Raw genomic sequence first — 13,440 nt, 5'->3', positions numbered from 1 at the left:
ATGTCTAAAACCCGTTGTACAACACGTACATTGAACAGATAGAATTCGTTCAAAGAAAATACCTTCGTAACGTAACTCTTTAGACACCTTTGTTTCCGGTGTAAACTTTCTAAACTAATTGTGTAAACTAATTTACTAATTAAATTGGCCAATAATTCATTTTCTATCCGAAAAATGCTAATTACATTTCGCACCCTTATGTCCGTACTAAATTAAAGTACGTTTTAAAACAATTGATAAGACACTCAACACAATGTAATAAAAGAGTATATGTTCCATATATGTCCAATAGATATTGACTATCCTGTCACACACTTAGGACATTAATTATAAGAAAAATTATATCCAGTTTTATCTTAATCCTTATCCTATTTTTTCTTAAGCTGTGGTAGCCTAATAGTTTAACACACAGAGGCCGCGGGATCGAATCTCCTGCTCACTTCTGAACTTTATGGTGAAGGAAAATATCGTGATGCAATCTGCACGTAGGACAAAGTTCACAACCCTCGGAAAAAGTGTAAAGTCCCCAACCCACATTGGGCCAGCGCGGCGGGCTGTGGCCTAACACTCGCCTGAGAAGAGAGCCGTACTCGGCAGTAGGACATACAAATAGGTTGATGGTGATAATGACTATAGTGTAGAATTACTCATACATGAGGCAACTCGTTTGTATCACTCGCTTGGTTAGTTTGTCACAACACCTCATGTCATACAAATGTCCCACCTCACACCTCATGTCATAGCTTCATAGCACATCCTCACTCATCACACACTGCACAGGCACACTGCTTCGAATTCAACAAATGCGACAATGATTGGTCCTGCACTGCACGCTTTTTAGCTGATTTTACATCATATGATCATACTACCATAGTACTAAATAAAATTTGCGTTTATTTATACTATATCGTAACACTTAATTTGTTTAATTGATTGATACCATCAAGTTATGAAAATGTGCTTAATATTCCCTGTATGTTGAGTCATTGCCGTAGGTACAAACATTTTTACCACTTACCTCACCTCGTTTGAAGTAGGACATTGTGCTACCTCATTTTTTCAAACTCGTTTCAATTTCATGTCCTACCCAACACCAGATGACTATTTTTTCGGACCTAAGTCGCGTATTATCTTTGTTTTTCACACAAACCACGATTACGGCTAAAACGGTCTATGTAAAAAAAATGTCTATGTAAGTGAGAAACGACCCTGAATCTGAAAGATCAAAAATCTGGTTCAACATTTACGAAATGCTCGTCGTCGGTAGTACCTAGCTAGCCACTATTTCTGTATCTACAGAAATGCCGCGAACTGTTTTAGAATAGAGTTGTCTACAACCAACGTCGTTCGGTATTGATAAACTGTAATAGGCATTTCAATTTACCATAACACAATAGCCGTCACAAGTATTTAGTGACTTCACTAATGTATACAATCGTTATTTTATATTATTGTAATCTGTTATCCAATCACGCCATACTACGTACGTAGTACAAATGATTATTCCATGTACTATTCATTTATTTTCATTTATTTATTTATTTCAGATAACTTAGATCCATAATTTGTTAATGCATACCTATGGCAATATTAGTAATATCTATAAAAATTCTAAAACACAATAACCAACCAATATAGGGCCTGAGTCTGCTAATTTATTTGAAACCGCTGGTCATTGTAATTCCTTTTGAAACACCATTAAGCGTATATTGCATTGTGTATCTTTTACACAAGTGATGGGACGAACAAGTCGTGCGCCTGATGGCTAGCGACTCGCCTGTCCATAACAGTTGCAGTGCCACTCAGCTCTTTAAATAGCAAAGATCTCAGGCGCACTGCCACTGCGCCAGTCACCCTGAGACATAAGTTGACAAGTCCCACCAAGTTTCACCATCACCCTTACCCTTCAAAACCGGAACACAGTAAGTGTGAACGAGCGTAATTTTATGAGTTGTGAGTGGCGTAGTTTGCGCTGCATTCGGTTTCATATAAAAATACGGTTTGCACATTACGACGCAAAACGAGTTATCTGCCGACTCACGGGCGTAATGACGACTGACTTTCGGTCGCATCGTGTGACGGTCTGGTGCGGGTGGAAGTAGGGATGAGGGAAGGGGTCACTTAAACGCTTAAAAAGCAACAGAATGAAATACGTTCGTCTGGCGCTCCAACCGAATTTTGGTCGAGCGCAAACTGCGCAACTCAAAAAACACAACTCACAAAATTACGCTCGTCTGGCCTCACCTTGATGCTCACATTACTGCTCGGCGGCAGAAATAGATAAGGTGGCAGTACTTCCCTGGACAACCTCTTTCACAAGGAGCTCTGCTATTACTAAATTGCAATGGCAGTTGAGTCTCAAAAGAGTGTCAGTGGAAAGGCTTTGATGGCATTCATGCATTCAATCACTATGATCGATGTTCCCTTATTAATTGTACCATGGAAATTAATGTGCATATCTTTATTTTTATCTCGTTTAATTAGCAATCTTAAAATTAATAGTAGACTACATCACAAACGTGCCATCGAAGAGCAAAGTACCAAAAAATTGCAACGGCAGTTGAATAGTAGGTCAATGGCTAGCCACTGACAACTCTTAACTTTTAGCAAATACCAAAAGTACAAAATCCTTCCATTGACATTCTATCGACATACAACTGAAAGATTTAAAATTAGCAGATTTGAGGCCCAGGAAATCTGCGTGTCGAAGATGGTTATGTCGTTGATATACCACCCATACCCACTAAGCGCTTCCTCCTTTCTGACGGCAAAGGAATGGAATATTCTACTCTACTCTATCTCTGTTTGGGAAAAGTGTAATTTGGAGCCTTGAATACAAGGCTAGACTGAATAGGCATTTTTTGGGCAAACGCGTACCATCGTCGGTCATATCGTCGCTTAACATCAGGTAAAATCGTGGCCAAGCGTGTGTCTATTATTTATTTTAAAAAAAGAAGGTACGCAACTGCATTGGTCCAACGTGACGGTCTAAACCAGTGTAACTCCATACAAACGTTACATTATCGTTTTTCCTGTATCGTCTCGTTTTTCCCCGGTATTACCGGGATCGCACCGAGTCTCGACTTTTTGCCAGGGATGCGAAAATAGAACTGTAAGAAAATTCATACAAGTCACTAAAAATTAATTAAAATAAACTAAAACTCAGAGTATATTGAACCACCGTCTTGGAGGAAAGACTTGCCTCCCTATGCCTGTTCTATCGCTTGTACAACGGCCAATGTTCTGAAGAACTGTTTGACATGATACCACCGTGTCTACCACTCTGGAACGTACTCGATCTCGTACTGTACGATTTCAGAGAAACTATCTCCCACGTACAATGAGGTTGCGGAATGAACTCCCTGTCAAGGTTTTCCCACAGGAATACAGCATGGAGTCCTTCAAAAGGGGTTTGAGAAGGGTCCTAAAGAGTTGGCAACGCGTTGGTGATGCCCCTGGTGTTGCAGGCGTTCATAAGCGACGGTGACCACTTTCCGTCAGGCGGGCCGTATGCTTGTTTGTTGCCTACGTAATATAATAATCTCAGTACAGAGTACTAAAAAAACCGACCTCAAAAGTACGTGGCATTACGTCTCTTTGCTAAGTTTTATTGAAATCGGCTTCCGAAAAGTGCGCAAACCCGGATTCAACCCTTAGTTCGCCACTATACAGAACTTGAGACAGGAGATAATAAAAATCGGTTCTCACTACTCAACGTACATTGAGGGAAAAAAACGCCTTGAATTAGAGAATAGCAAAATCAACCCTTAAAATAATTGATCCGTATAATAAAATTTAGGCGCTATTTATAAAAATGAATCTTCATGCGTGAACAGCCACTCTTAGAGGTTGATGATTTTCTTCAAACTTAAATGGGACCACTATGGAGGTACCCTATTTCCAACAAAAAAATCATGAAAATTGGTTCACAAATACCGGAGTTATCGCGTAACACACATACAAAAAAAACATACAATCGAAATGGGAACCTCCTCCTTTTTTTGAAGTCGGTTAAAAAAGTCGATATTATGCTAAAATTGTAGTATCGCGTGCGAGACGCAATCGCGTGGAAACCACCTAAAAAGTCGTTGGCTGTAATAAAATCATTGTCACCTAGTCTGATGCAACCGACTACCATCTTGCAATTAAACTAATACCGTGCGAAGATTGAGCATCGCTAAGAGCGGTTACACACGGCGGTTATTTTTAGCAGTGATACAAACGCGCGATTCATCGCGACACTAAATATTTAACGTATCGATAACGTACTGATTACTATACGGTGTGTAAACACGCTTCCTGACAATTTTCACGACAGAAAAAACACAAACTTCGAAATTTTACAAAAAAATCGCTGTATACAACTTACATATACTATAAATATTTTTATATCAACTGAACTAAATAGAACACGAATAGTATATGATATATATTTGTCAAATGGCTTTAATATCGTTAGTAAAAAAATACATTCTGAAATAAAGCCAGTGTCCCTACCGCTCTACCCAAGCTAAATGAACCGTATTAGTACGGGAAAAATTAGAATTCGAGCCGCGCGGGACGTGTAAAGATAGATGATTAAAGACTGTTTCGCTATTGCAGACGCGCTGCTAAAAGTCGCCTTGTGAAACAGCTCTAAAAACTCATTACCATTACCCAGAATTTAAGTACATATTTCATTTCATTGTACTAAATTCAACGTTAAAGCTAATCATAACAATTATTAATAATTGCTTCGTGTCAATTTTCTTTTTCTGTTAAATGAATAAAAATTAGAAGCCCTAGTGCTATTCAGAATTTAACCATTTACGTACTCTGACGCATTAGCAGTTTTTATTATTTTGTCACAAGTAGAGGTGGTGATTATTACAATAGCGGATTATTCTTACGCAATGTATAACTAATTATCGAAGATGTCGTTGTTATCCTGTTGTAGCACGAACGGTGTGAGAAAAATTATGCCACTCATAAGGCCCCTCCACACACGCGCGAAATCGCGGCGCGAATCGCGGTGCGGATCGCGGCAAGAACTGCCACAGTTCCATCCTCGCAGAAGTTCGCACCTGGTTCACAGTACAGTTCGCGCGGTTGACGAAGATGGACGCTGTAGTTGCTGTTGTTGCTGCGGAACTACTTGCGCTTTGGAGATTTAAAATTTTTGCATTTATAAAAAAGAAATGCTAGAACAATCTAAAAATGACAGTATTAGTTCATTTGTCCAAACCACGGCCATTTTAAGCATATTCAAATCGTCGCGAATATGGAGCCTTGTCGCGTTCACGCCAAGTTCGCGCTCCGCGAACCCTTTGTCGCGGGACAAAATACCGACAACAACCGGGAACGAACCGCGAACGCGGCGCAAACCCGCGAATAATATGCGAATGGGATCCATACTCATGCTTCGCGAATAGTTTGCGCGAGTGTGGAAAGGCCAACATGATTTCACCATGCTTAGCGATCAGTTACCGTGCTTTCATTTATATTAATGGCAAATCTGAATACTATTTACTAGGCAACAACATTTAAATTCCTCTGAATAATACTACCGCTTGACCCTCATTTAAGTTAAAACGCAAAAGCTAAATGAATAGAACGTATTTTGCCATGACAGTTAGACTCACGCGGTCGCCGCGCGGCAACCACACGGCCGCCGCGCGGGGTTAGCGCGATGAAATTCGTGTCAAATAAATGCGCCCACGGTTTGTTAATGTTACTATTTACGATTGGCATCCTTTAGCGTACAACATAACATACTCTTTTATTTCTATATTTTATTGTTATTTCTTATATTGTAACTATTATAAGTCACATATTTGAAAATACGATTTTTAATTACGATTTTATTAAATTGTAATAATATTGATTTTAATATCTGGTATCGACAGACAGTTAATTTTAATTTTAATAGTAGTTTCCCAAAGTGGACACTTCCGCCCCGCAGTGGGCGCTAAAGCTAGCGGGACGGTAGCAATTGGGGGGCATCGATGCTGTCCAGGGCTGACGTGCAATGCATCGTTAGAGTTGCAATACATTATTATTATTATTATTATAGGGTTACAGGATAACTAATAACAGTTATTGAAAAATAGCACTACAGTACAATTTAATATTGACAAGTAGCCCTCATTGAATTTTATTAAATTTAGAATGTGCAGAAGTGTAAGTAACCGTTCGTATAAACATTACGTTCCACTATAGTTTTAGACTCCGTAATGAGCCAAATTTGGAATAGCAACTGGGATCTTATTATATGCATACATCATCACCACTTAACTTATTTATGGCTTTATTGAAACAAGTGCCAAGAGCAGCCACTTTAGTTTTATTTGCACGTGTATTATGCTTATTTCTATTTATCGTGAAAATATTATTCTGAATGTAAACTACATTTTTGCAAATATACTATGACGTCAACTTAAGAATGTTATTTTTTTAAACTTATTTTCTTTTGATTGAATATCATGTGCATAGGATAGGAAATGAAACTGTTTTTAAATGACATAGAAAAAGGAGGAGGTTATACGTTCGGCTGTTATGTGTATGTATGTTTTCAGATATCTCCGTCAATTGTGGACCGATTTTGAAAATTCTTTTTTTGTTTGAATGGTGCACTCTCGTGGTGGTCCCATTGTCACCAAGTCAGAATCTGAGGTCCCTAATCATGGAAATCCAATACAATCCTCATTTTTATAGGCATGTCAGTGTCCTTACCGATATCCCCGTCAATTGTGCACCGATTTTGAAAACTCTTTTTGTTTGAAAGGGTATATTCTCGAGGTGGTCCATGATTACATATTAAAAATTTATTTTCCGCAAATAAAAATTGACTTTTCACTTGACACAATGCATGTAATCAACAAATCTTCGACACCATGACAACCAGAAAAAAGTATAAAATGTACAAAGTAGCACAGCCCCATTGTCACCAAGAAATCAGAATAATAATATAATAACGCACACACTCAACATAGCCCCGCACTAGGGAAACCCTGTGTCGCGGGTGCCATGGACACACATAGACAACCACAAATTACACCCAAACTCACGAGAGAAATAAATGTAGGCCATACAAATATTTCTCCCGGCCCGGGAATCGAACCTGGGACCTCTCTGTGGCAGTCCGGCATGGCAACCGTTCGGCCACAGAGGCAGTTAAAGAATCCGATAAGAAACGAAAAAGTTTTTTTTTTTTTCAATGGAAAAGTTACAATTATTTCGGATCCCATGGGACCTTAATATAATAATCACGGTGATGAGAGAATGCAGATTTTTCACTAGACTACATTGTCATGGTTTAGAGACATAGTAAATAAAATAAAGACGTGCTGAACGGTGCACTGGGCACTGCGCTCGCGCATCTATTGTCGCGGTTCCAGTACACTGTGCACCCATTGTGCATTAACATACGCCGGCTGTCTAAACATTGTAACTTGATAGAAAGATCTAGTTCATTACCAAACCAAGGCCGCCTATACGTTGACGCTTGATCAGCAGGGCTAAAAAGGCCGCATTGGCAGAATCATTACATGATTAATTGACAATTCATATTATGAATTGCTTACAATTCATATAACGCACGTTTTGTTTCAAAATTCATAATATGAATTGTCAATTAATCATATTATGGTTCTGCCAATATGGCCTTTCTTACACTTTTATTGTATATCTCAGTACACGCAGATTTCCCTTTCTGTCCAATTGTATATTGGATTATGACCGGCTTTATGACTGTGCATAAAATCGTCTGGTCTATTGAAAAGGAACAAAAATTATTTTTTTTTTATAAAAAAAAAACCACCCCCAAAAGTTCGTGGAATTACATCTTTTTCGATTTGTTTAATGAAATCCGTTACCGAAAAATGCGCGAAACCGAATTCATCCCCTAGTTTGCCACTCTTAGAGGTGGAATTTTTTTTTTTTTTTCAAATATCTTCACTCCGTCACTATCATTTTGCCGGTCTGGCCAAATGCTTCTTCACACTACGTTTGAAGGACCCGATGTTATAGAGGGGAGGGAATACATGCGCCGGGAGTTGGTTCCACAATTTGATGGTTCGGCATAAGAACGAATTGCCAAACTTTTTAGTGCGGGACGGTATTGAACTGACCGTCCAACTGTGGCAACGCAGTCCGGCACGGGTGGTCCGCTGATGGAAAGGAGAGGAAGGGATAAGGTTGAATAACTCTTCAGAGCACTCACCGTGGTACAGGCGATAGAATACGCTAAGAGACGCTATATCTCTGCGAAGCTGTAACGACTCCGCATGCTCAGTTACATGAGGATCGTTGACAACACGGAAGGCGTAGCGCTGCAGTCCATCTAGGGCATCGAGCAAGTACTTGGCAGAGCCGTCACAAAACACAAATATTTTGTTAAAAATTAAATTATCCAACTTCAAAAAAGGAGGAGGTTCTCAATTCGACCGAAATTTTTTGCGATTTACTGTGATATGATTACTCGTGATTAGTGAACTGATTTTGATGATTCTTTTTTTTTTTGTTGGAAAGAGGATACCTCCGTCAATGTCGCATTTAAATTTATCGAATTATATTGAATTCCACCAGTAAGGGTGGTAAATTAGGGGATGAATCCGGTTTATTCGATTTCACCCTTCCGTTAACCGATTTCCATAAAAATTGGCAAATAGATGTAATTCCTCAAATTTTGAAGTCGGTTTTAAATAAAGTTATAAAACAGTGAATTAGTTTTCGCGTCGTTCGACCGGAAAGGACGCAATGTCTTTTTCGCTCTTATTGACTGGGAATAAAAGCTTTTCTGACGTATAAAGTGTATACGCTATTGTTTAAGTTTTTAATGCGTGTTATTGCTCTATTTCGTTTCTTGATTAAACAATATAATGTGATTCCAACATTTAAAAGGAAAACACAAACAAAGGGTACTGCCTATTTCTTTAAGAAATTTCTTCCTGCAGACATAAATACAGGACAAAATAATTGTAATAACGGGGTTACGTGCACAAAATACAAAAAATATGTAATACAATATTTAACATTAAACTATTATAAAAAGAAGAAGAGATAAATAATATTTTTTTCTTTTTTATTTTAATTTAATTTTTTTATAATTCTTTCTGTAAATTGGATAAAAAACTTATCCTTTCTCATTTCTATAAACTATTTGTTTTGTTAATGTGTATAAAAATAAATGGTTTAAATGGTACTTGTTTTTTTGTTCTCAGGAATTACAGTAGGCTTAACAGTGATACCACAAGCAATAGCATATGCTGGAGTCGCAGGGCTCCCGCCGCAGTACGGTCTCTACTCGTCCTTCATGGCGTGCTTTGTCTACACAGTGTTTGGTTCAGTGAAGGACTCGGCGATAGGCCCCACGGCCATCGCCGCTATCCTCACGAGGGAGAACCTGCACGGACTGGGGCCGGAGTTTGCTGTTCTCCTGGCGTTTTTGTCCGGATGTGTAGAGTTACTTATGGGTATTTTACAATTAGGTAAGTTCTTGGATATAATCTTTTTTAAAAATTATATAAGGTGACATCACGGACAAGTCGTGGGCCTGATGGTAAGCGACATTTCTATCCACAACAGTTGTAGTGCCACTCAAAGTAAATCGCATCCAATTACGTTTTAGGGATAGTAGGGTATGAGACATTAGAGTTTAGGCGAAAAAGAAATCTATTAATATATTACAGTAAGATTCTTAGAAGTGATATAGATGGCCCTGTAGTACTTCAATCTATTCGTTTATTTGAGCCTCAAAATTATACTACTTCAACAGTTTGCGTCCCCATTCGAGGTTCGAACGAACTATGCCCGCGATTCCCCCACGCCTCGAGCTCTTGCCTTGTTCAATACTCTCATGGACGAGGTCCGTGGTGCCGATGTGCTCGCCGACAAGTTACCGGAACTAATATATAGTTTTGACATTTTTTTGAATAACTACTTGACATGATCATAGACTCTACATTGTTGATAATTATTATTTTCTTTCTGTCTTATTGTTCACGTTATAATTTTATGTATTGACATGTACTTATGACTAGCATAGTGAGTGCTTTAGGTAACACTATAAACTCACAGTCTATATTTTAAAAGAAATAAAGATTTTATAAATAGAGATTGCTCACACTGTTTGACGACAGAAATAGATAAGGTAGGCAGTACTTTCCTGGATGATTTTTTTCACAATGAGCTCCACTGGTATAAAAACTATAAAACTTATAATCTAACTGTTGAAAGACATTTAGTTATATATAGCATTAATTAAACAAATAATAAATATTAGACGACATTACATACGTTGCCCTGATGCTAAAGTAAGTAACTGAAGCACTTGTATTATGTTATGGAAATCGAAAACAACGACGGTACCACAACACCCAAATCCGAGGCAATATAGGAAAGTTAATTTTCTATATTGACCCTAGAACTAATATATGCAAAATTTCATTTTTTATTAGAGCAATTAAGCAACATAATCAATCGTCTATGAACATAGATCTATTCAGTACCAACGTAGGCTCGATTCGACGTATGTTTACAAAGCAATATTTTACTTAATTACATGTAACGATGTGACCTTTACATCGTCATGCTACATTTTTATCGCCTTTTCTCCGGTTTTACTTTATTTTGTGATCTTTTAAATGTTTATTGCGCAAGACGTTTTTGGTAACTGGTAAACGGATCAAAAATCGAAGAGCAGACGTGCTCGCTACCGCGATCGAGCAAGGCCTGACAGTGGAACGAAACAAAATCAGAATGGCGACGCAAAGGAATTAAAGAACGATTCAAAATTCAAAAAGGTGTGGCCAGGAACCGGAGAAAAAGCGATAAAAAGGCGGGATGACGATGTAAGGAGGTCACATCGTGACATACCTATCTCTCATTGTTTCGCTTCCTGTGTGATAGATAACAGTGCGTGCAGTTGATTGGGCTGTATGTGGTTAAATATTTTTCTATTTTCCTTGCGTTGATAACGACTTCACTCATTAACTGCATTCAGTCGAAACCGACTTCATGTAGCCGAGATCGACTGCATGCAGTTAATACCTGCAGTTGTTATCAACTTCATGTAGACGTGGTCTCGGCTGCATGAAGTTGATTACGACTTCAGCATGCAGTCAATCTGTTAGCAGTCTATGACTATGATATTCACAATATGTAAAATAATATGTTGTTTACATTTGAATAATAATGTTTACTAAAACCTTATTAACTGGGCTCTTGAACGACAGTCAGCCGTGGCCAAGGAGTCTGTGAAAGACCCGAAACGTTGGTTTGTTTGAAAAAACAAATATACGCGATTTAAATCCGGAAAAAAGTTCCATTTTCTATGTATAACAATCGCAAGAATCTAAGAACTCGATAAAATTAAAAATTAAATTTAACCGGTGATCAGGTTCCTGTCAGTTTTGAACGTTGATGACGTTGAGCATCATACCGCATCGGTGGATCAGCATGAATATGCTGAAGTAGATAGCTTAAACAATGAAAACTCTTGGTTATCATTCACAGAACACTTCCTGTCCGCAGTGTATCATTACCATACAATGTGCTGAAATTACACTGGCAAAGACGAATAATGATTACTCGAGAATGTCGTATTCTCGGTTAATTTAAGACAACCTCCACTTCCTTGTTCTAATTACAAGAAAGATTGTGTCGCGCGTACATGTTAGATAATTTGCAATTTACAACACTATCATAGATATCATTTTCGATGGATGTGTAGAGTGATGACAAAAGAATAAGAAAAGTAATAAGTACATCCGGGGAAGTTTGAAAGTGGCGCCAGCGACGGAAATGATAAGGAATAATGTGTTAGCGTGGTATGGACATGTCATGCGGAAGAAGAATGTCATGTGACGAGAAGAGTGCTAGGTATGGGTGTGGAGGGATATAAGAGGAAAGGAAGGTCAAAAAAAGATTTTATTTTATTTTATTTTATATTACATTTGTAGGGAAACTAACAGCTAGGTACAAGTACATAGAAAAAAATAAATACAGACGGCCAATTACAAGCTTCCACAGATAATAAATAAGCTTTATGTTTGGTCTGTGCACAATTAATGAGGAAGGAATTTAGAAAACAATATGATTAAAAAGAGAAATTCGTTCAAAGAAAAAGAAAAGGATTACACTCTAACAAGAAGAATTAAAAAACTTATTACTAAGAAGTCGTTTAAGTTGGTCAGGTGTGGTACAAAATAAGTCAATATCGTGCTGTTTTGCTATTTTGTTATAGTATTCACTCGCCCTAATGAAGTATGAATTTCGTCTGTAATTTACTTTCGTCAAAGGAACATGAAGTATGCTGGGATGTCGAAAAGAAGCCACTGGAACACGTAAACCAATGTTACTGGGAAGCTCAGGACAGTCGACCGAACCACTTGCTACTTTAAGTAAATACAGAACATCAGCTATCCGCCTTCTTTCATGTAACGGGAGTATATGAAACTTTTGACACCGCTTATAATAATCAGAAATATAGATCTTGGATCTAAATTGCAAATATCGTAAAAAACGTTTCTGTATTCTCTCAATTCGCGTTTCGTATATTTTGTAACAGGGATTCCATATTTGAGAGGCGTATTCTAAGTGACTACGCACAAAGGCACAGTAAAGTATTTTAAAGGTTTTTATTGAGCTGAAATCCTGTGACATACGCATTATAAAACCGAGCGCTCTAGATGCTTTATTAACAATTTCATTAACATGAACGTCAAAGATTGTGTGAAAAATGACATGAATAAGAAAGGTGTGAGTATAAAAATGACGGCTGATAGGGGAGAGTGGAAGAAAAAACGCCGACTTCACCTAGCGCGAGATAAGCACAACAACAAGAAGAATTTTCGACCTAAACTATCACCATATTGAGTGAATTTTAATAGCATTAGAACTCCTTATGAAAGAGTTCATCTAAGACACTACTTGCTGCCACCTCACCTATTTCTGCCGTGAAACAGTAATGTAAAATTAGATTTATAAATTGATTTCATCGTAACTTAAGAGGGAGCAGAGGAAAAATCCCTAATCTTCGATTTGGTTTTAAAGGGGTATATCCACTTTAAAGTTAAAAATAAAATATTGTATTAGTAACTACACGATATATTCAAGCACAGACATTAATCAGAAACATAAAACAATAAAGTTTCCTCGATAGATAAAAATCACGAAATGACCTCCAATTTTCACATTTTTTCGATTTATCCTCGAAATGCTACAGGTTATTAGGACAAAAATTAGATGATTAATTATATTTATGCATGATCGAGAACTGTCACTACGGATTTTTTTTAATCCCTTTAGTTTTAGAGTTATTCCGCTAAAACGAATTTGGTACTTTTAATGCGCAAAATTCAACATCTCCTGTCGCATGTCACGCGAACTTCAGGCATACATTTGTTTCACAAATTTGGGCGGAGCCAACGTCAAAACTTTTTTTGGCATGAGAGCTCTTAA

General features: G+C 37.8%; 1 protein-coding gene across 1 annotated transcript in view; it reads left to right on the top strand.

Moving 5' to 3' along the window:
- The window catches only part of LOC113233927 (sodium-independent sulfate anion transporter-like), a 118,090-nt gene that overhangs the window by 84,175 nt on the left and 20,475 nt on the right, over window positions 1–13,440 (top strand). Inside the window, exon 4 of the mRNA XM_026469162.1 lies at window positions 9,201–9,507. Within this exon, the coding sequence (XP_026324947.1) occupies window positions 9,201–9,507 (307 nt within the window). The remainder of the gene's footprint in view (window positions 1–9,200; window positions 9,508–13,440) is intronic.

Source organism: Hyposmocoma kahamanoa, unplaced genomic scaffold, assembly GCF_003589595.1.
Source record: "Hyposmocoma kahamanoa isolate Upper Pololo Valley unplaced genomic scaffold, ASM358959v1 80, whole genome shotgun sequence".
Classification (NCBI taxonomy): Eukaryota; Metazoa; Arthropoda; class Insecta; order Lepidoptera; family Cosmopterigidae; genus Hyposmocoma; species Hyposmocoma kahamanoa.
Note: the sequence above shows the minus strand (reverse complement) of the source record. Positions and strands in the feature narration are given on the sequence as shown.